The following is a 23,674-nucleotide window of genomic DNA, read 5'->3' as shown; positions in this document are numbered from 1 at the left end:
AGAAAAAAGAAACAGTCTATCTATACGTATATAGATATATACAACTACAGTGCTACTGCTTCCTACCACAGGAACTTTATCCGGGCCAATAAAAGGCCTTTTCTGCTAGCATCTTATAAAAACAGAGACTCAAAATTAGCAGATCCAACTCTTATGGGTGCTTCAAAAAGACTACCCTGTAATACTGGATCTACAATGAAAATCAAAATTTACTGTGATCTTCATTCTTTACTTAATCTCCCAAAATGAGATCAAATAAAAGTTTCCAGTAATTCTGATAATATCTTTGCTTGTTAATGTTGCCTGAATACAATTTGTGTGACGTTATGTATTTGAGGGCTAAATTTTTAAATTCTTTCCAGGTTAACCTGGTCCAATCCAACCTGTTTTTGGCTATATATAATTTAATTAGTAAACAAATGGTAATAAGCACGTGAAATTTCAGCTTAGAAAGCTTGAGGTCAGTAATGTGAAGGATTGCCAGTTCCCAGGATAATGTTGATTTATGGTACCCCATTTTCTCTAGATGCACTCTTAAAGAGCACCAAAGCTTGTGTGTATGTTTACAGAACCACAAAATGTGTATTAACTCTGCTCGTGGGAAGGAGCAGCATGTGCATGCTGAGGATACGTTCGGGTTAAATTTGTTTAGTGTAATGGGGGTGAAATAAGAGTTGTTGTTGATCGTTATTTGTGTATAGATTTGTTTTTGAATGGAGTTAGCTTGATAGAATTTATTGCATTAAGTTTCTGATCTACCCTTAAAATTGTTCCTTGCTGGTCCCAATACTTGGAAAACAATAACAGATTTTGGCACTTAACGTCTCTAATTAACTTGTAGGAATTTGAGACCATACCCTTACCACTAGATAAACATTTAATGATGTCTGCAGTCTTTAGTATGTTCTTTTCAGTATTTGGGGTATCTGTGATTATTGTGGTTAAGAGTTCCCTAATTTGACGCAGGATAATGGCATATTTATAGCCCATCTTTAACTCATTCCTCAGTTTCTGTATTGATTTTCCTTTATGCTTTTGTATATCCCACACTGTGAGTTCCTTAATAAGGGGATATTGTGTCAGTTTAAGCATTTTGCTGTTAAGTCTGATGTCAAGATTCATATGTAAGGGTTGGAAAAAATAAAGGGTTTTGTCTGGTGCAAGTGATTTTATTAGGTCTTGGAAAATCTTTATTTTTTTGTTTCAGGATGCTATTCAAATTAAGGTTTCTTACACTTATTGAAGAAAGGAAGAGCTAATGGGTTAATATTAATGTTCGTTATATGGTTGTGCCATAGTTTTATCCATGAGGGGGCTCGGAGGTCCTTTTTCGGGTAGTATTTTGAGATAGAGAGGAGTCTGTTTGTACATATGATGGATCTACTACTATTCACCGAAAGCACATTTCACCGAAAACCAAATTAGTGTGCACTTTTCACCAAAAGCACAATTCACAGAAACACATTTCAACGAAAGTGATATATGGCCTTTTCCCCACTGTAGTGTGACCCTGGAGTTAGTATATGTAGTAAGGGGGGTGGGGGGCACCACCCCCACATTTGGGGGTGGAGGGCATAGCCCCCCACATATTTTATGTATATATTATTGTCAGAGAACAGTAATATATTGCAATTACATATATCCATGTATATAATTGAAAATATTTAAAATATGTGGGGGGCTATGCCCTCCACACCCCAGTGTGGGGGTGATGCCCCCCACCCCCCCCTTACAATATATGCTAACTCCAGGTTCACACTACAGTGGGGAAAAGGCCATATATCTCTTTCTGTGAAAATGTGTTTCTGTGAATTGTGTTTTCGGTGAATTGTGCTTTCGGTGAAAAGTGCACGATGAAATGTGTTTCAGTGAAATGTGCTTTCGGTGAACAGTAGTAGATCCCATATGATATAGTAGTAAAGTTGAAAGTCCGGCAGGCTTATTCCACCTTTTTCTTTAAGATAGCTTAACTTTTGATAACTAATCCTAACTGATTTGGGGAACCACATGAATTTAGCTAAATCCCTATCAATTATTTGAAAGAAACTGTTTGGGATGGACAGGTTTGGAGCATTAAATTGATATAAGAGTCTAGGGAGGATGTTCATCCCAATTATAGCTGCTTTGGATATTAGTGATAGGTTCAGCTGCTGCCACCTGTACAGATCTTGTAGAGTGTTTGTCCATATCTTCATGAGAATGTTTTGATACATTGATAAATAGCAATGTTCATATTGGATTCCTAGGTATCTAAAGGAGTATTCTATTTTGAAAGGAGATTCTGAGAAAAGGTATTCCTTATGATGTCTAGGATTTATGGGAAAGATAAGTGACTTCTTTATATTGATTTTATAGTTAGATAGTTCTGTGTATTTTTCAATTGTACTAGTTATTTTCTTTAGGTCTGAGCTACAGCATTCAAAATAGATTTTTAAATCATCACCGTATGCAGATAGTGCTATCTTAGTGTTCAGAATCTTCAGGATAGAGTGGAAGGTGGCTTGGGAAAGATATAAAAATAAGGGCTCTAAATAGAGGTGGAAAAGGTAAGGAGATAGGGGCCATCCTTGTCTGGTACCTTTTGGTAGCTTGATAGGCTGTGAGAGTGTTTTGTTGATGTATAGATAAGTGTAAGAATTGTTGTATAGTGTTTTAATTAGGTTAATAAAAACTGTGGGAATGTTGAAGTGTGACATGGTCATGAATAAAAATTTCCAACAGACTCTATCAAAAGCTTTACTAGCATCCAGAATTAAGCCATATCTCACATTCCTATCATCTTTTGTAAGGAGGTGCTGCGGTAGCATTATCGCCTCACAGTTAGACATTGCCTGTTCGATTCTCAGTTAGAGCGTCTTCTGTGTGTCGACATGCGTGAATGGGCATTCCTTCATTGAAGGTTGTGCGTTAGGCCCGGCAAGCCAGCACGTAAAAATCTACTGCCAATCATTAGCGGACCGGAGTTCCGCTGTGGCAACCCCTAACCGGGAAAAGCCGAAAGACACAATCATAGATGTTGTCACCCATCTGTCTGTTTGTCATAAAGCCAGCCTGCTCCAGGGATATTATATGCGGCAATACACTTTTTAGCCTTTCAGCTAAGATCATGGATAACATTTTTATATCAAGATTAATTAGAGATATTGGCCTATAGTTATATGGGTCAGATCTACCAAGGTTGCTCTTTGGAATGAGTATTGTATTTAGGTAGTAATTAGCTAGGCCATTTAATTTAATATAGTTATACACTTTTAGAAGGATGGAAGATAGCTTATGATTAAATGTTTTATAAAATTCTGGTGTATACCTATCTGGTCCCGGTGACTTGCTTGCCAGACTTTAGTGTTCCTATTGCCATAGTAATTTCTTGCTGTTTGAGAGGTGCTTTGAGAAATTCTATTTGTTCTTCTTTCAGTTTTGTGAACTCAATATTCTTAAAGAAAATATCTAACTCCTCATTTGAGGGTTGTGGGGATTCTAGACGGTAGAGCTCTGAGCAGATACCTTGAAATAATTCTATTATTTGCTTGTCTGATTTGTAGATCTTATTTTGGTATAGAAGAAGCAAGATTCTCGTGGTTTCCTGTTTGTTTGTGATTATCCTAGCGAGGGCTTTAGAGGGAAGTTGTGCCCATTCGGAGTATTTAGTCAGACATTTTAGCTCATATAGGGAGTAATTATGTTGGTGGAGTTCAAAAAGTTGTCTTTGTAAATTATTTATTCCCTTCTCAATGTCAGTGCTAGGCATGAGTTGGTGCTTGTTTTCGAGCTCGCTCAATTCCACCACAAGCTTTTGTTCTTTTTCTTTTGCTATTTTTTTTAAATATACTGCCTTTTGAATAAGTACCCCTCTCAGCTTTGCCTTACATGCAGCCCATTGTACATCATATGGAATACTTGTACTGTCCAGGTTTTTTCCCAGCTCTACTAGGATGTCCAGTGTCTCCTGAACCACTTCTGGTTTAGCTAATAAGTTGTTGTTTAATGACCAGTTCCAGCCCCTTTTACTTTTCATCTGATTACTACTTATAGGGTGTATTTTCAATGTGATTTTCACGTGATCTGATAAATATCTGGGTTCAGAGGAATATTTGATATCCCCATCTATTAATGATTCCGAAATGAGGAAAAAGTCTAACCTTGACCATGTGTTATGGCATTTTGAGTAATATGTGTAAATATTGTTTTTCTCCTGTCCTACACTGAATGAGATTGGGTCTAACAGGTTTAGGTCAGTCATGAGTTCCTGAAGGGCTAATGATGTTTGTATATTCTGTGAGGGGTGGTTACTGGTTCGATCAATACCTGGGTCAATCACTGCATTCCAATCCCTCCCAGTACATACTCATGCTTGGGGTATTTGATTAGTATGTTATATATTTCTAGAATGAAGTCATCTTGCCTAGTACATGGTCCGTACACATTAAGAAATACTGTTGGCTTCTCTCTTGATGGGTTGGGGACTGTAAAGTAACAATATCTGCCCTTTATATCAGAGCTATGTTCTAGGATTGGTTGTTGAAATGCATTTTTAATTATCATAGCTACACCCTTAGAGTTGTTGCTATCTCCAGCTGCCATTATGTCCTTTATCCATTTCTTGTTCTTAGTTCCCTTCCAGTCATCCCTAAACATATGTGTCTCTTGTATAAAACATATGTTGGCAACTGATGTGAATATAAGATGCAGCAGCAGGTTTCTCTTATTTTTATTCTGAAGACCCCTCACATTCCATGAATCTATGATCCACATAGGTAGGGCTTAATGTTTCTAATATTTATTTTTGATGTTGTAATAGAGTGTATATTATGGAAAATGTTCTGTCCATTCTACTTAATATAAAATATAATATGGAAGCAGTAGCACCTTGTTCTTTCATTACTCTCCTTCTACCCACCTATCCCCATATACTGAAAGGTCTTGACATAACTTAATTATCTGGAACAACTTTAGAACAATTTGAATTATCTGAATTATTTTTAAACAGACACCTTATTATTAACAAACTATGCTTAAGAACTAACAAATTACTACAGATACAACACGTATACAATATAAAACTGACTCCTAGAATAGTCATCCATTTACCCTAGCTAACAATCCACTACACTCCTGAGAGCAAGTTTTAATGACATAACAGCATTATATAATGTAAAAAGACACACAGATTTTCAGCTGTATTTACTAGAGAGCTCTGTTCTGATCCTACCTGATTTACTACTTTTGCACATATTTGGCTGTACATGTTTATATAAAAAGCAGAAAGTACAAGTAGAGCCTAAGAAGAAAAATGGCTAAACTGGAATAAACATTACAACCAATACAGTCTAAAGGATGTTTTTGTAACCTTTAACATATGGTAAACTATGTCATTTAGCAAGAAAAAATGGAAAAAAACAGATCCACTTGTTTTTAGAAAGTACTGTGTACACAGTTTTATTTTGCAGTTGCTTCGTTCAAAAGACAAGAGTCATCATTCTTCAGAAATATATATTCAGATTAGTTGTGTGTGTTGTTTGCTGCCACCCCAGACCAGTATTATACATTTGTTTATAAAATAAACACTTCAGCGGAGGATTATGCCTAGCTTGGATTACCTTGCCCATTGTTAATAGCTCGCCAACATCTTTTCCATGCAGGTTTTTGACTTAAAACTAAAAATATAAACCTCCATTCTCTTCGGACCTTGCAGACACCGGAACCACTGCAGTTCCAACCAAGCCTGCAAAGCCACAATTCACAGGAGCTGGTAATTCCCTGAAGCACACGACAGTGTTTTTTTAATAGACTGAGTAGCTTGTGTGAGGAGAGGAAATCTTGGTTGCTTGGGCAGACGTTGGTGCATCCCAAAACTCGTCTACTCCCCAGCAAAAACTGATTTGGACTTTCAGGGAGACTCATTTCCTGTTTTTTGGCCACTTCCGGTTGAGAATCTGCGAATAAAGCATCTATAAAATTTGAAAAGATAGAAAGAAAAAGATGTACAGAGACTATCTCGGACTTTAACAGCTGCTGATTCTAGTCTTGGAATAGCCTTTATAAAGAGCAGGACTTAATCATCATGTTTGAAATTAAATTGCTGCTCCGGCGCTTCGCCAAAACATTTTACAAAGGCAGCTTTTGTGTCTTTAGGTGAGTCGACTGAGTATTTGACTTCTTTGTTATGAAAACTTAGGGTGTTGGGGTATTTCATTTGAAATTTTATTTTATGCTTTATGAGCTCAGCACAATATGGTGAGAGCTTTTGGCACCTTTCCTTGATAGCCAACGATAAGTCTTGTGAGAGCGTAATTCTATGTCTTTTCCACATAATTTGGTTTTGTTTTCTGGCTTCCAACAGCAGCCTTTGTACATCTTGGTAATTTAGTATTTTGACATATATCTGTCTTGGGAGGTCATCATTTTGTTTTCTGTGTAGCGCCCGATGGGCTCTCTCAGTGGTAATACTACTTGTATGTGTATCAGCATGGAGAATATGTTCAAAGATCTGCGTTATTGTTTTAATTAACTGACTGTGTTTATAGGACTCAGGCACACCTCTGACTGATATATTGTTACACCTGCTCCTTGCTTCTAAGTCAGTGAGTTTCTTCTGAATCTCTAGTAAGGTAGAGTCTTTGGCTTTTAGTTCTTCCTTTAACAATGTTATTTGGTGTTCGTTAGCTTTAGTTTTTTCCTCGACGCTGTCTATACGTTCTACTATCTTGTTTATTTTGCTGCCAAAGCTGGATAGTTGTTCATCAAAATATTTCACTGCTAGTTGGAGTGGCAGCAGAGCCTCTTTGAGTTCGTCCATGTGGAAACTTGGATCCGGCTTCTGTTTGGTGTTGGACTTGGCTGCATCTTGTTCCTTATTAATTCTTTGTCTTTTGGTAACCACTTCCTTTTCTGGGGAGGCTATAGCAGATAGTTTAGTCTTATTGGTTTGGATTTCCATATTTTTGTTTTCCTTCGACATTGTCTTCAGTTTATAGGTACTTGTAGCAGTTGGAGCTGGTGATCTTGCATGTTGAGGCCCAGGTTTTACATGAGGTGGGAGTTCTCTTAAGTATCCAGAGGTTTTATTTCAAATATTTTCACAATTTCATGAAGAATTTGCTGTTCTCAGTTATTGAAACAGTACGGAGATCATCTGCTTTCAGGGATTTCTTTTAGAAGTTGTATTTGAAAGGCTATTTGTTCTGTTTTGCTTTAAAAAGGTAGGAGCCTCATGGAGAGGGTGTTTATAGGATGCCCATATTCTTGGAATCCACCTATAGTGTACTATGCATATATACATAGACAGGTGCATTGTATTTTTCTGTTTCCCACCTTGACATTTTACACCATGCCCTTCAATAACAGTAGCTCTCTCAGTCAGGAAAATTAAAATGAAAATGTAAATGTAAAAATGTGACTAACAAATGGCAAACAGTGATTACTATCTCCATCACAGGAAATTGAAGATTAATGATCTTAGTGTCATTTTTTTTTTGTTACTTACATTTTGCCATTTCTAATGCTGCCTGTTATTGATTGGTAAATCATGTTGTTAAGGAAATACACTCCAAAATTGTCAAGACACCATAAAAAGCTATGGGTGTTAAATGGAAGTATACAAAAAGGAACTATGGAAGTAAGTTAAAAAGGCACAGAGGAATCCTACTTGGGGATGCTTGCAATATATCTGTGGTACCCTCCTAGTGGGTCCTTGAAATGTTCTGAGGAAAGGTTTGTGACCCTTGTCATTAGTTTGGGACTTCGGTGGTACTGGACATATGTGGACCATTTTCACATCTTCATTACTATACAAGCTGCATAATGAGTCAAGGGTTAGTCATCCATATGACACCAAGCCAGTTATTGCTGGGTGATGAGCACTATATACTGCAAGCAGATACAGTATCAGTGTTGTCTAACCAGCTTTCATTTACATCTTGGCATTGATTTTGTCTGACTAGCATTCACTCGCATTTTGGCATCTGTAGTGTTATAAAGCTGTTAGCTCCGCATTGCTATTGTATACAACAGATATGTATTCTGAAATCTGACACATGAAGTACAACATACCCAAAATATCCTTTACCTTACTGCATACATCTGGTTGCTACCATGCTAACTTGCATACCCAAAATATTCTTTACCTTTCCTGCATACATCTGGTTGCTACCATGCTAACTTGCATAAATATCATACAGCATTATCTAACAAATGCCCGCATTTCCACTTTCATCCTCTGTTTATCTATGTCCCATGCTATTTTTTCACAACATTTTTAGCTGAGCATGAGAGTTATATAGTGCATATCTTGTTTCTTTCCCACCTTTTGTAAACAGAAAAGAGCTACTTGTTAATACACTTCAGTGAAAAACTATGAATAACTTTAAAACAAATGAATTCAATGACAGTGTCTGTTATTCTAAAAGTGCATTAGTTCTGGTTAAAGCATTTGGCTTCAGGCCAGTTATTTTTCATTAAGAAGGTTTGTGGTCTGCACTCCTGTGGGAGGAGAGGCTAGATTCTGCCCTTCTGAGCTGGGAATTTCTGGTTAAAGGATTATTGTGCAGGCTTATTTGAACTGTTTCTTTGCGCCTTGGTTGCTGTAACATAGACTAGATTCAGGCATCCTGAATTTAGTTTTGTATAACTTGAGCACTAATCCAGGCCATCTCTTTTGGAGAAGGTTCCCCTCCACCCTAGTAGCAGAAGTGTGCAGTTAGACCTTGCCTGATCGCAGACTGCTGGAACGAGGCTCAGTTTTTAGCTTTTTAATGGTTAATTTGTTTAAATCAGTTTGCTCTTTTGCTACTGTTAGATTAAAAAAAAATAAATAAAAATATATACATATATATATATATATATATATATATATATATATATATATATATATATATATATATGTATACATATATATATATATATATATATATATATATATATATATATGTATATATATATATATATATATATATATATATATATATGTGTGTATATATATATATATATATATATATATATATATATATATATATATATATATATATATATGATGCATCGCCTCTTAGCTAGGGTTAAACTATTCCCTGTGTCATAAAGTCTGCTCTTCAAATTTTCCCTTAGAACTAGCCAGTTTTTTAGTTTTAGCACTAAAATCTGTTTCTTTGAGCACAGCACTTGTTCAGAGCTCGTAAGCACTAAATAAGCTACAAATTACTACATCACTCAACTTTCCTCACTTGTCTAGATGAAAAGAGTTTTTAGTACTTAATAAATAAGCACCTATCCAGGCATGTCTAAGGGTCAGCTCCCAGTGTTTTCTCCTGTCTATCTGATGAATCTGGGCATCCTGAGGCAATGCAGCAATTGCTTCATGTACACAGACAACCCTCTCCTCCTACCACCCAACACTACAACCTGTGAGAGATGCATTTATATAGCCAAACTGGTAACAAAGCTCTCTTCACCCAAGACTGGACTAGACAGTCAAGAGGAGAAGGTAAACACTTGCACCACACCACACTCATCACATAGTGCCTCAAAATCTACACCACCAAAACACACACATAGAAACACAAAGCACACACCTACATTCACGGAGGCTCTCAATAAAAATCTGCTCAAGCAACAGAGACCTCCAAAGCAGAAACGCAAGCAACCTCCACCCCCCAACACAACCCAAATGACACATAGCCTACAAACTGAGTGCGCCACTCAACCACAGCCCATAAGGCATAACAACGTACCCAACACTCTAGTCATAGGTGACTTTATAGTCATGTACACTGATGTTCCACTCACCAGGCTAAACAAGGAGAAAGTTACTGTCAGCTGCCTGTCTGGTGCCAAGATCTGCCACATAATGCACACACTCAGGTCACTCCACAACAAGTACAAATATGACTCTGTCATTGTCCATGTTGGTGTGAATGACCTGAGATGTACCTCCCTGGACTACATGAAAAGAGACATGGAGGAGCTGTCCAATCTTGTAGCCCAGGCAGTTATGACCCTAGCCCTGAGTAGCATCCTGCCATCACCCAGAATGATACCACAGTACAAGGTCAAAATGATTGACTTCTGGTGTCATTCTAAGGGGATCCAGTATCTGTCTGCCAGAGATGGCCTGCACCTGTCGCCATTGGGATTCCGTATACTGGCTAAGTCTCTTGCCACCCCTATATAGGCAAGGTATCAAATGACAAATTCAACACCTTAACAGGTACAAGCAAGCAAAATCTGAGGGTAATGCTACTCAATGCTATAAGTCTAAACGTCAAAATGCATTCACTCGAGGCACTCCTTAAAATGAAGAACATCGACATCTGTGCAGTGACAGAGACCTGGTTCAAGGCTCCAGAGAGCATCCCTGTATTACCAGGCTATAATTTATGCCACACCTTTCAGCCACCTAACCTGGACCAAAACATTAAAGGCAGCATGTCCATATTCATTAAGGATATCCACACCTCCAGGCTAGTTGCCCAGCATAATGCATCCGAGATTATCCAAGTGCAACTAACTCTGGGCAAGACCGCAATCCAAATTGTAACTAGCTACACATCCCCCACCATGCTCCAGGATTCCACTCCTCATTTCTTGATACACTGAAAAATATTAGGGTACAACCCAACACCCTAATAATGGGCGATTTTCAACTACCCCACCATTAACTGGGAAAACTACTCATGTACCAACTCTTTTGCTCAACATTTTCTGGAATTCATAAATTCCAATGCCTTGGATCAACTTATCCACACTCCTGCCAGGGGCAGCAATATCCTAGACCTGGTAATTACCAACATGTGCGACCGGTGTTCCACACCAGAGGCCAGTTCCTTGTTGGTCAGATCTGATCATAAGCTAATCACCCTAGACATCCACATCCCCTCACCCCCATTAGGGAAACCACTGTAAAAAATTTCTCCAAAGCCAACTTCACGCTTCTTAAGACAGAAGTGGAAAACTTCAAGACAGATGGACAATAGAGGTATGACTGCTGAATCCTATACAAATGCACTTTATAAGCACTTACACGAGTGCATGGATAATGCCATCCCTAACAGAACCAAGATGCTATCCTCCAAAAAAAGGAAGCCAATCTGGTGGTCCCCTGCCATAAACAAACTCTACAACAGAAGAAAGAAACTGTTGAAAAAAAGAGTAAAATCCCATGATTGGAGGAAATCCCTGATCAGCCTCAGTAAGAAGCTGAGATCCCTCATAAAATCCTCCAAAGCTAGTTACTAAAACAAAATCACCACTGATTCTAAAGACAACCACAAAGCATTCTATAGCTATGTCAAAAATCTCAATGGCAACACTCAGATCTGCTCTGAGTTGCAACACAATGGCACTAAATATACAGAACCAACTGATATTGCCAACATCCTGGCAGATAGGTTCAGTGCTAACTTTACCCCCCCTCTCACCCCCTAAAGGGCCCATCTCTATACAGGAAGAATGCTAAGTTCCTGTAATCACAGCTGCACAGGTAAAAAACACACTCTCCAAAGCCAAGAACACAGCATCCATGGGACCTTAGAACATCCCAGGCTGCAGTCTACATGAACTGCAGAATGAACTGGCACCCCACCTAAGCACCATGCTCAGTCATAGCCTCACCTCAGGCTTTGTGCCCACTGAATGGCGCACAGCGACGGTTATCCCACTCCACAAAGGGGGAGCCATCATGGACCCCATTAACTACCACCCCATTAGCCTAACGAGCCTGATCTGTAAGGCCATGGAACATATCATCATGGATCTTATACACAAAGACAATGGTAATCTCCAAACTCGGGTTTGTAAAAGGCAGATCATGTCTCCTAAACCTGATAGACTTCCTTGAAGCTATCGCCAAAGCCATAGACAAGGGTAAGGTGGTTCACACGGTCTATCTAGATCTTGCCAAGGCTTTTGACACCAGCCCCCACTCTGGAATTATAGATAAACTCACTAAACTAGGTATAAATCCCTATGTCACAAGATGGGTTTTCAAATGGCTCACTGACAGAACCCACACTGTGAAAGTAGCAGATTACAAATCCGACTTCAGACCAGTGACAAGTGGAGTACCACAGGGTTCAGTCCTGGGTTGTCTCCTGTTTGGTATCTACTTCTCTGAAGTACAGGCTAGCACAGAAGGTCTTTGGCTAATGAAGTTCGCAGATAACTGCAAACTAGGAGCCATAATCAGAACTCCTAATGATGTGGACATCCTACTAAAGGGCCTCACAGAGACAGATACCTGGTGTCAAAGCCATGGCCTCAAGCTCAATGACAAAAAGTGCATTGTCATCCCCTTTGGTAAAAACTCTGTACCCATGAGCTATCACATAGGTGATACTCTGCTTAACATCGAAAGTGTTCCAAGATTTAAGTATATTTTACTGCTATTACCTGTGCGACTGTCTTTCCTCACCGAAAAGCGAGTTTAATTTGCTCTTTCGCCTGTTTAAAGCTTGTTTTTTGTGATTTCCAATACCTGCACTTTTTAAAAGTTTGTTTGTTTGAATTTAACTGTTGAGGCTGCCCACTCAAGTGTGCTAGCCTGTGTTAAGATTTTACTGTACTTTTCTGCTGTTTGTTCTGCTAAAAAAGAAAAAAACAAAAAATATCCTTGTTTCCCGCTTTTCCTGACCTAGAATAGTCCCTAATACAGGTATTGCTGTATTCTGGACTTTAGAATAGTTCCTGTGTTGCCCATTTCCTTACTTGGATAGAAGGAAGCTTCTTTGTTCACCAGTGGGAGTGGGGAGCTTTGAGCAGCCTATCTGTCCCTGGAGGAGTGACCTCAGCACAAGAATCTTGTAGTTTATTGGCCATTTTGGGCTAATTTCTAGCTCTTTTAAATTCCCTGTATAAAAACCCGCTTTGGTGCGGTTTTGCGTGATTTAGCGCATAGCGCAGCATCGGACAGTGCCACTTAACCAGGCTTAAACAGTTCTCGTCTCCACAAAGTCTGCTCTTCACTTTTTCCCTTAGATTTGCTCTATTCTCTCAAGTAAAGACCTATTCTCAACCTACAACCTAGCACTGCTCTTACAAGTAATTATATAAGTTAGCACTAATAAACTAATAAGCACTACCTCCTCATATACTCCCTTGGAGTACTCGTCCCCTATTGGTCCTTTTTGTCAGCCATAAAGGAGTTGATTATAATTTACTGGCATGTCCAAAAGTCAGTTGCTAGTTTCCTCTCCAGTCCAGCTGGTGAATCTGGGAATGCTGAGGCAATGTTACAACTGCCTCATGTACACAGGCAACCCTCTCCTCCTCCCAACAAGTACTAATATATGAGAGAGATGCAACCATATAGCCAAACTGGAGGCTAAGCTCTCTCAACGCAGTACTGGCGCAGCCAGTCAGGAGGAGAAGGTAACCATACACACCACAAATCCAGTTGCACATAGACCAACTATATCATCAAACCAAACACATAAACACATTAAAACATACTCAGAGGCTCTAAATACAAATCTGCCTAAGCAACAGAGATCTCCAAAGCAGACATCCAAGCAACCGCTACCACAAAACAAAAAAAGTGAAACACATACTTCACATAATCAGTGTGCCAAACAGTCACAGCCCTTAAGGCCAAACAACACACCTGATACACTTGGAAAAGGTGACTCTATTGTCAGGCACACTGACGTCCCACTCACCAGGCTGAACAAGGAGAAGGTCACGGTGAGCTGCCTGTCGAGCCCCAGGATCCGCCACATAACACAAGCACTCAGGTCACTCCAAAGCAAGTACAAATATGACTCTGTCATTGTCCATGCTGGTGTGAATGACCTGAGCTGTACCTCCCTGGACTACATGAAAAGAGACATAGAGGAGCTCTCAGATCATGAGGCCCAGACAGGTATGACCCTGACCTTGAGTAGCATCTTACCCTCACCAAAAATGATGCCACAGTATAAAGAAAAAATGATCAATTTTAGCAACTGGCTAAACTTCTGGTGTCATTCAAAGGGGATCCAGTGTCTGTCAGCCTGGGATGACATGCTCGACAAGCCACATTGCTTCGCTAGGGATGGCTTGCACCTGTCACCTCTGGGCTTTCGGATACTGGCAAAGGCTCTTGCCACCCCCATAGTGCCTTTTTTAGGCAAGGCTCAAAAGACAAACCCACCTCCATAGACAACACAAGGAAAAATAAACTAAGGGTAATGCTACTCAACGCCAGTAGTCTAAACCTCAAAATGCAAGTACTCAAGGCTCTTCTCAGCATGGAGAATATCGATGTCTGTGCAGTAACAGAGACTTGGTTCAAGGCTCCCGAGAGCACCCCAGCACTACCAGGCTATACCTCATACCATACTTTTCAGCCCCAAAACTCGGACCGAACCACAAAAGGAGGGGGAGTATCCATATTCATCAAGGATACCCACACCTCCAGGTTAGTGGCACTGCATGAAGCATCGGAAACCATCCATGTGCAACTAACAGTGGGCAAAACTACCTTTCAGTTTGTAGCCTGCTACAGACCATCATCCCAGACTCTGGAACCTCATGTGGCATTCCTGAGAACACTGGAGAATATGAAGGTCTCTCCAAATACCTTTATATTGGGTGACTTCAACTACCCTAACATAGACTGGGAGCACTACTCAAGCCCCAACAACCTAGCCCAGAGGCTCCTAGAATGTATAAATTCAAATGCTATGGAACAACTGGTCACCACGCCTACAAGAGGGGAAAACATACTGGACCTGATCATCACAAACATGGGGACTCTATGCTCTGCACCAGAGGTACACCCCTCATTGGTAAGATCAGACCACAAATTAATCTCGCTGGACATCCACATCCCGACCCCACCACCACCCCAGAAAACCACAGTAAAAAATTTCTCCAAGGCTAATTTCACACTTCTCAAAACCAAGGTGAATTCACTCAAAGCCCTGGGCCAGTGGAAACTATGGCCCAGACTGCAGAATCCTTTATAAATGCATACTATGGACATCTTCAGGAATGCATGGATCATGCAATCCCAAATAAAACCAAGTCTCAGTCCTCCAAAGGCAGGCATCCTGTCTGGTGGACCACTGCCATAAATAAGCTATACAACAAAAGGAGGAAGCTACTGCAGGATAGAGCAAAATCCCTCAATAAGAAAGCATCACTGATCAGTACTAGCAAAAGACTACGGTCCCTCATAAAATCTTCCAAGGCCAGCTTCAAGAGAAAAATTGCACAAGACACGAAAGATAACCACAAGGCCTTCTTTAGTTATGTTAGAAACCTAGGTGGCAACTCCCAGATATGTTCGGAGTTAGTCCAAAATGAAAAAAATACACTGAACCCACAGACATTGCCAACATCCTGGTGGATAGGTTCAGTGCAAATTTCTCCCCCCCTTCCCCCCAAAAGGGCAAATATCTATCCCAGCAGAGAGTTGTCCCCCTGTCATCTCAGATTCTCAGGTGGGAGCTGCCCTCTCCAAAGCAAAAAACACAGCATCAATGGGACCAGATGGCGTCCCAGGCTGCATCCTACAGGAGCTCCAAGAAGAGCTAAAACCTCATATTAGGTTACTGTTCAGTCTCAGCCTTACTACAGGATATGTACCCAAGGAATGGCGTACAGCAACAGTGGTCCCACTCCACAAAGGTGGAGCCTCAACAGACCCTGGAAACTATCACCCCATAAGCCTGACCAGCCTGGTCTGCAAAGCTATGGAGCGGATCTTCATGGAACTCATAAACAAAGACATTGGGGAATTACAGACACTAGATCCTACACAATTCGGCTTTGTTGAAGGCAGATCCTGCCCCTTGAACCTAGTAGACTTCTTTGAAACAGTTACCAAGGCCATAGATGAAGAGAAGGTAGTCCACACAGCCTACCTGGACCTCGCAAAAGCCTTTGACACCATACCCCACTCTGGCATCATAGATAAGCTCTCCAGCCGAAATATTAACCCCTATGTCATAAGATGGGTTGCAAACTGGCTCAAGGACAGAACCCACATGGTCAGAATTGTGGGAGCCATGTCAGACTCTAAACCTGTTACAAGGGGCATCCCACAGGGCTCAGTCCTGGGACCGCTCTTGTTCGGTATATATTTTTCAGAGGTACAGGCCAACACGGGAGGACTTTGGCTGACAAAGTTCACAGATGACTGCAAACTGGGTGCCATAATCGACTCTCCAGCTGACACAGGCATCCTCCAAAAGGGTCTCACAGAGATGGACAATTGGTGCCAAAGCCATGGCCTAAAACGAAACTCCAAGAAGTGTATAGTCATCCCCTTTGGGAAAAACAAAGTGCCCACAAACTACCACATAGGCGGTAATCCATTAAGTATGGAGGAAGTAATTAGGGACCTGGGAACCCAAGTTGATAGTAATCTCTCCTTTGACAACCATGTTGCCAAAGTGGTTAGAAAGGCCTTCTATATAGCCCACCTTATCATGAAAGGGTTCACATCTAGATCAAGGGAGGTCATTGTGCTCCTTTATTCATCCCTCATCAGGCCCATAATTGAATACAATGCCCCGTTTGGGATGTACCTTACCCGACACCTGCAGCAACTGGAAAGACCACAAAAGTACCTCACCAAGAGGATCAAGGGTCTCAAACAGATGACCTATGCTGCCAAGTTAAAGAAATTCCAGCTCTACTCAGTTGCATACCGCCTGCTTAGAGGCGATCTGTGCCTGACGTATGAAGCCATGTCCAACCCAGAATTAATGGACATGCTCCACCTCAAAAAATCCAAATCCACTAGAGCTACGTGCTCAAGGGACTTGAATCTCAACACAGAAATTAATAGGACATGCTGGAGAGACAGATTTGTGACCCAGAGGCTCCCAGCACTCTGGAACAGAGTCCCAGTCTATATTAGGCAGAGCCCCTCACTGACTTTCTTCAAGAGAAATCTTGACGAGTGGATGGGAGATCGTAGGTTTGCCCCAGGGATCACTTCTGTGTCACTACTAGACAGAGGCACAGTAAACTAACCTAAAAAGGGCACAGTAAAACCCATTTTTAAGGGGTGGTGAAAGCCAAACACACTCTGGCTAGGCTGATAAATGCCCTAGGGCATATAGCCTAGTATCAATCTATGAACCTATGAAGTGTGATAAGAGACCTTGGGACACGGGTAGACAGTACTCTCTCCTTTGATAATCACATCGCCAAAAAAGGTTTCTCATCCAGGAAAAAAGAGGTCATTGTTCCCCTCTACTCGTCACTCATTAGACCCATTATAGGGTACAACACCCTTTTGGTATGTACCTCACAAGACATCTACAACAACTGGAAAGGATGCAGAAATACCTCACAAAGAGGATTACCGGCCTCAAACAGATGCCCTACGCAGACCGTCTCAACTCTAACTTTACTCCGTCGCATATCGCCTGCTCAGAGGTGATCTCTGCCTAACATAGAAAGCTATGTCAAATCCAGAGCTGTTGGACATGCTCCACTTAACGAATTCCCAATCCCTCCGAGCTACATGCTCTAGGGACCTAAATCTTGTCACCACAATAAACAGAACATGCTGGAGGGATAGATTCCTGTCCCAGAGACTTCCCATACTCTGGAACAAACTACCTATCTATATCAAACAAAGCTCCTCATTAGCACTCTTCAAGAAAAATCTTGATGATTGGATGGGAAACAGGAAATTCACCCTCAACAGGGGCACAGGAAAATAATTTTCTTGGGTGGCGAAAGCCAGGGTACCTTTTTGGCTAGGCTTATATAGGCCCTAGGGCCAATAGCCTAGTACCTACCTATGACCCTATGACCTATGACAGTATTACTGCAAAAATTGTTCAGCTCTCTTCTAAATACAAAAGGAGGGATGTGTCATTTACACACTGACCTGTTACATTTGTTCTAATGGTCAAAGAAAGCAAGAAAGAAAATTGCATAGTTTTTATGTTCTTTCTTCCACTAAATAAATGTGTTAAAAGCAAGAAATAAGGAAACAAAGAAAAATTACTGCATAAAGTAAATAATTAAGTAAGGTTCTGTTGCCCTTCATAAACAGGATGATCAGTAAGAAAGGTCAGTGCATTCATGAATCCCATCCATGACTTTTGCTTATATGAGATAATTTATGCACAGCACCTACTGAGGAATATATTTTTGACATGTAATTTCTTAACATTGCATATTCTTATTTTATACATCTGAGTAAGTAGTCATGTCACATTGTTTCTTTCTGCATCCTAAGACCAGCAATTACATCCCTTACAAGATTTTAGATTATCACCTCTGCTCCTAAACATCTGTATTTCAAACCCTTTTATAATCTCACTAAAAGGTCTACATCCTTGGTGAAAGGCCTGCACGAAATGTACCTTGGAATGTCTACACCAATGACAGAGGCAGTACATATTCCTAGTGTACAGACTCTTCTCCCAGATAATGTGTACCTTTTCAATTTGCTTTCAGAATCTTCACCCATATAAATTGTACCTTTACAGTTTGCTTTTTCTTCTCACTTCCATGCAGCATAAACAGCAATGCACTGTTTTTCTGATTACTGTAATCCGTTCTATCACTTATGTAGTATGGACATCTGGGAGTATTTAGAGACCAAGACAGTAGCAGGCTGGCAGCAATGCCTACTGATTAATAATAATGTGAATAACTTTTTATGAGTAGGACTGGGATCAGTTTCCCACAACCTCACCTTGTATGCTGTGTAAACAAATAAGCAGTACAACTACTGAGTCCTACTGGGAGCACCCTGGAATGAACCCACCAAGTCTAGAAATGCACATCAAAAATAGGGGAAAAAAATAGTAGTGACCCCTGTCTCTTTTCTCTCATTGAATCAAAGACCCTAGCTACTCTATATTCTTATATTCCAAGTTTGCTTCAGGCATGGTGGGAAAAATCAGGAATATAATGCAGTAAAGGGGCTATTAACTAGGTAAAAGGGTGGAAGCCATCATCAGTCATAGAGAGATTCATGTTATAAGCAGGTGATATTTTAATCTGGTCTATTTTGTGTTTTCCTAGATTTATAATATTTCTATTGAGTCAGTCTGAAGTCCTGAGACTGTTACCTTTGTTTAGGACCACACTGATAGTGATGGGCTTGCATACAAGATAGGATGGCTCTTTGTTATCTCAGTCTATGCTGAAATGTAAGTACTGAATACCAAGGTTATGTCATCTTCTGCTTTAGAGTTGACTTTCTTTGTAGCAGTAGCTGAGAAGGAACCTTTATGATTACATCAAAAATAAGGTTTTCTGCGTCTATATTATCTTATCGGTTTCAGAATATCAAATCTGATATGGTCGACACCATATCATCGAATTCTGAAACATCGAAAGATAAAAAAAATGCCTAAAACAAAAATAAATAAAAACTTACCTTTGCAATCCCCTTACGGAGATTTCCGTTTAAACATTAGATGTTTTTTGCTTTCGCTAATCTGGTGCCATCAGCCTTCGACAATGTGAAATAGACCCAGGTTTTCTAGATAAAACTTGATGTCTGAGGTTTGAATAAATGGTCTGTCTGTTAGGTATTGTTATACTGTCAGTCATCTGTAACATGCTTCATATTTTTTTCTGATATTATCTGTTTGTAAATTTGTAGGTATGAAAGATTCCGAACAAAAGAATGGAAATGGTGTTACAGATAAAACAGATGGCTATTTTGGAGGTGGTGTGGAACCACTTATTACAAAACAATTTGCACAACTCCTGTATAATGTAAGTACTTGTAATCTCACTGGTCAATATTGCACACAAATAACATGGAAAAACACACATTAAACATGTGATTCCTGCTAGTGCTGAGACCTTTTCTAACAGGAGTGCCTAAAAAAATATGTAATTATTTATTATATGCAAGTTTCTAAGAGTCTAACGGCTTCATGCATATTGTACAAAGCTATTGGTAGAAGTAGGCTGCTTGTCAAAGTGAACAATATACTGACGGTACAGATATTGCAGAATGTTGCCAACTAGAAAGGTAATTACTAGGAGATTTCATTTTTTGTTTAGTTTAGTTTTTAAGTTACTATGCTTCTTAAATTATGACTTAAAAATCATACAGGGCAAATGGGCTACAAAAGCAGTATATTACATTGCAAATTACAAACAGATTAAAACAAAGAGTTAGAAGGTCACACTGAAAAACCAATCAGAAAAAAACTAAATGAAAACTCCAGCCAAGCTAGAACTTCCAATGAGTGACCTCCCAAACCTCCTGTTACAGAGGCACATGGGATATATGCAAATGACCCTTATGAACATCAGGTGTTTACATGGCGATTCTAATTGCCCATGACTTTTACATTTGAAGTCGTTTTAATGGACAATTTCAGGCCAATAAAGCCAAACCCCACTAGCTATGGATATGCATATTTTGGCCTTGTTATGACCTCATCAGCCTAGCATAAGCAGAGTGTTTGACTAAGCATAAGAAACACGGGGTTGTTATACCCAGCTGATGTCCATTATCATTAGGGTGACTGCAAAACAAAATGTTATGCCTCCTCATATTTCTGCTCAAGCCCTAAACAGCTTAATAAACAAGAAGCCACACACAAAGGCCAATAGCTCTTGTAAGGGGCTTCAGTGAAGTAGGTCCAAAGCCAAATTAAAGGACTACAAACCTTGCTTACCCTGACCTTAGCATTTTGTTGCACCATTGTGAAACATGTTAAGAAATGTTATACATTTAAAGTTAACTGATTCAATGGAATAAGGGGATGCCATTGTGGACAGGGTAGCATTAGTCAGATCAGAACCTGCACACCACCCTACACCAGTTTCCCAGGCATAAGGCAGTTCTTGTATCTGCTACAATCCAGTGCTGGCAAAATGCATCCACAAAACTAAAACTCATACAGACACTAACATCACTTATTTGGTAGTCTTAGCAATTCACTTTTCTGCAAAACAAGACTATGCAAATTCAAGAAATGAAATGGTATCCACAAAAGGTTTTTAGTAATTTGCTCTGAGGTTTTACAACTTTGAAGTTAGTTATTTTAGCAAAGGGGTATACAGTCCTCCATGTTTGGGGGGGTTGAGGAACTTTGCTCCGATGTAAGAAAACTTTTGGCAAGTGACACTTCAGTCTGCTGATTTGGTCTGGTCTGGTTTGGTTGAAAATTAATTCAAGCAAATGAATCAAATCTTCACCCCTTTTTTACCCATAGATTAAGTGGATTTTGCTACATTCAAATGCAGTATGGTGCCAGAATATAACATTTATTTCTTAAACTTCAGATATAACTAACTGCAAAAAATGGGTACCTCAGCACATATAACTGTTCAGTTGAAGAGTTCTATTAAAATTGCCTTCATGGTTTATTTCACATATTGAGCTGAAAGGCATGCAGGAATCATTAACTCCTCTAGTGCAGTAAGACAACACACCCTAAATGTGCACAACACTACAACGGGCACAAAGCAAATTACTTTGTACAAAGACCCATTGACCCTGACAGACCTGAGACATTCAACCACAGTCTGCATTGAAGCTCATACCCAAAAGATGCCACAGAGGTGCTGGACCATTACCAAATATCATTTATTCAGGTAATTCAATTTCTTAATTATAACAGGCCTAGGATTGTCAGACACTGTAGGCATGAGACAGAGGCACTGATGGCCCCTTTGAGCCACAAAGGACAGATCCTGCTGTAAAGAACCCAACACTTTCTTGATGAACTTCTGCAGAAACAGTGTATTGTGTCCTTCTTCTTCTCCCTTCATATATTGTCACTCCTTGAATAGCCATTGTATTTTTTTTAATTTCTGCCCCATCACCTGCCACGTTTCAGATCCTCTAACTGTCGACTGGCCCATTATTTCCTCATCCTCTGGGGTGAGAGCCAACTGAGTGGGGCCATCACTGAAGCAATCAAAAAGGATGGTTCATTTTTTTTTATCTTGTGTCCTTTTACCCACTGCACATGCCCAGTAACTCACCCAGGGATTGGTATGCAATGGGCATCAGTGAGGGTATTTCAGTTGCTTCCTTGAGTGGAGTAAGCCCTCAGGACAGCAGGACAGCTCTGCTCCTCTTGAAGCCAGTGCTCCCTTGGGGTCTCCACAAGGGATTTAATCCCAGGATTGTGCACCCTGGGCATGTGCTCCCACATCCTTCCCCTGGAGGAGAAATGAGCTAGCCAAGCTAAGTCATTTGCGTCCCCTCCCCCATGCCAGGTCAAGCAGGTGCACAAGTGTTGTAGCTTCCCATCATTTTCTTCAGTCCACCTTTCACCTGGCTCCTCACCTCAGTTTCTGTGCTTTTTGACTTTAGACTGCAATTAAATCCACCCTGTCTGCTGATCACTTTCAACTCATTAGCATGAATTTCTCTCATAATGCTTCTTCTTCTGCCATGGGTTTGTCTTCTGACAAGGCAGTCAGCATGCTCCTTACTTTCTGTGTATGTTCTTGAAAACTGGGCTATGCAGCTTCACTGACAATGAGTATGACAGCTTAAACTGTTTGTGTTTGCTAATGGATTTGACAGAAGAATGACATCTTCTTCAGTTGTGAGCATGCAACAGCACGATGCAAACTAGTCACATCTGATAACTCACGGTTCTAATGCCATACAAAGTAGATTCACACCAGCATGTATTAATCTTAACACAACCCAAACTATCAAGTAATTGAAGACCTTTATGGTTCGATCAAAGCACCATAATTAATTGACACATGCAGCTACAACTTCTTTGTGCAGGTTCTCCTTAATTTGCTTGCTATAGTATGTAATTCTTTAACATGCAGTGTTTGTTGGCATACATAATATGTACCTCTTTGCTGAAACGTACCTGTTATACCATAAGAAGGGCTCACAAATAACATCTGGTTTGTTTCCTGATCTGCACACCTGAGCCCTTGTGCCTTCCAGGGCTACTTATCTATATTGTGACTTTGTTTACCCTTATTCACAAGCTAGAATGAGACTTTATATTTACAAGCTAGATTATCCAGCCACAGTGCAGGTCAGGTAAGTGAGGAAGAATCACAGGAAACAGAAAAGGTATCTGCATGTTTCTTGACTCACTTAGCTTTAATAAATGCAGCTGTCTGTAGAGCTTTTACTTTGCAGCATAATGACAAGGTAAACGTTATTTTGAGTTGTTATTCATCATCACTGTTTTTTGTTTTATTTATTTGTTGACTGAGTAAGCAAACTGGACTCAAGTGTCACTTTTCAGGGTCAGCTTGAGAGCACTGTCTGGTTAAGTGACTTGCTTAAAGTCACACAGTAGGTAAGTGAAGGTAAAATGAATCAAGTCTTGATCCCTGGATCACAAGAAGCAGTTTCGTAATAGCTCAGAGCATTGATCCTCTGCTTTAATTGCCAGATGTCCCCTGTATACTTTAGAAGAAATTCCACCGGTACAATGAACTTTGCTCACTTCCTGATATAACAGTGTTCCATAGAAAATAAACAGTAACTATCCATCAATGATCCACAATGTGCTGTCTGTGTTAATACAGGTACATATTGGAAGGTAGCTGAACCTCACATAGATGATCCCTACATAGACACATGCAAAGACACACACATGCACACACATGCATATACACACATGTGCACATATGCACGCACACACACACACACACACACACACACACACACACACACACACACACACACACACACACACACAAATGAATGGTCACGCACGTACACACACACACACACACACACACACACACACACACACACACAAATGTGCAC

At 40.1% G+C, this 23,674-nt stretch overlaps 1 protein-coding gene across 4 annotated transcripts in view; it reads left to right on the top strand.

The window, feature by feature from the left end:
- LOC122787886 (junction plakoglobin-like) overlaps nucleotides 1-23,674 on the top strand; it is an 803,785-nt gene that overhangs the window by 751,454 nt on the left and 28,657 nt on the right. For all 4 annotated transcript variants that reach the window (XM_044054804.1, XM_044054805.1, XM_044054806.1 and 1 more), the window contains one exon: nucleotides 19,553-19,668. In XM_044054804.1, the coding sequence (XP_043910739.1) occupies nucleotides 19,553-19,668 (116 nt within the window). The remainder of the gene's footprint in view (nucleotides 1-19,552; nucleotides 19,669-23,674) is intronic.

The sequence above is a fragment of the Protopterus annectens genome, chromosome 13.part0, assembly GCF_019279795.1.
Source record: "Protopterus annectens isolate FY-2018-M chromosome 13.part0, PAN1.0, whole genome shotgun sequence".
Classification (NCBI taxonomy): domain Eukaryota; kingdom Metazoa; phylum Chordata; order Ceratodontiformes; family Protopteridae; genus Protopterus; species Protopterus annectens.
Note: the sequence above shows the minus strand (reverse complement) of the source record. Positions and strands in the feature narration are given on the sequence as shown.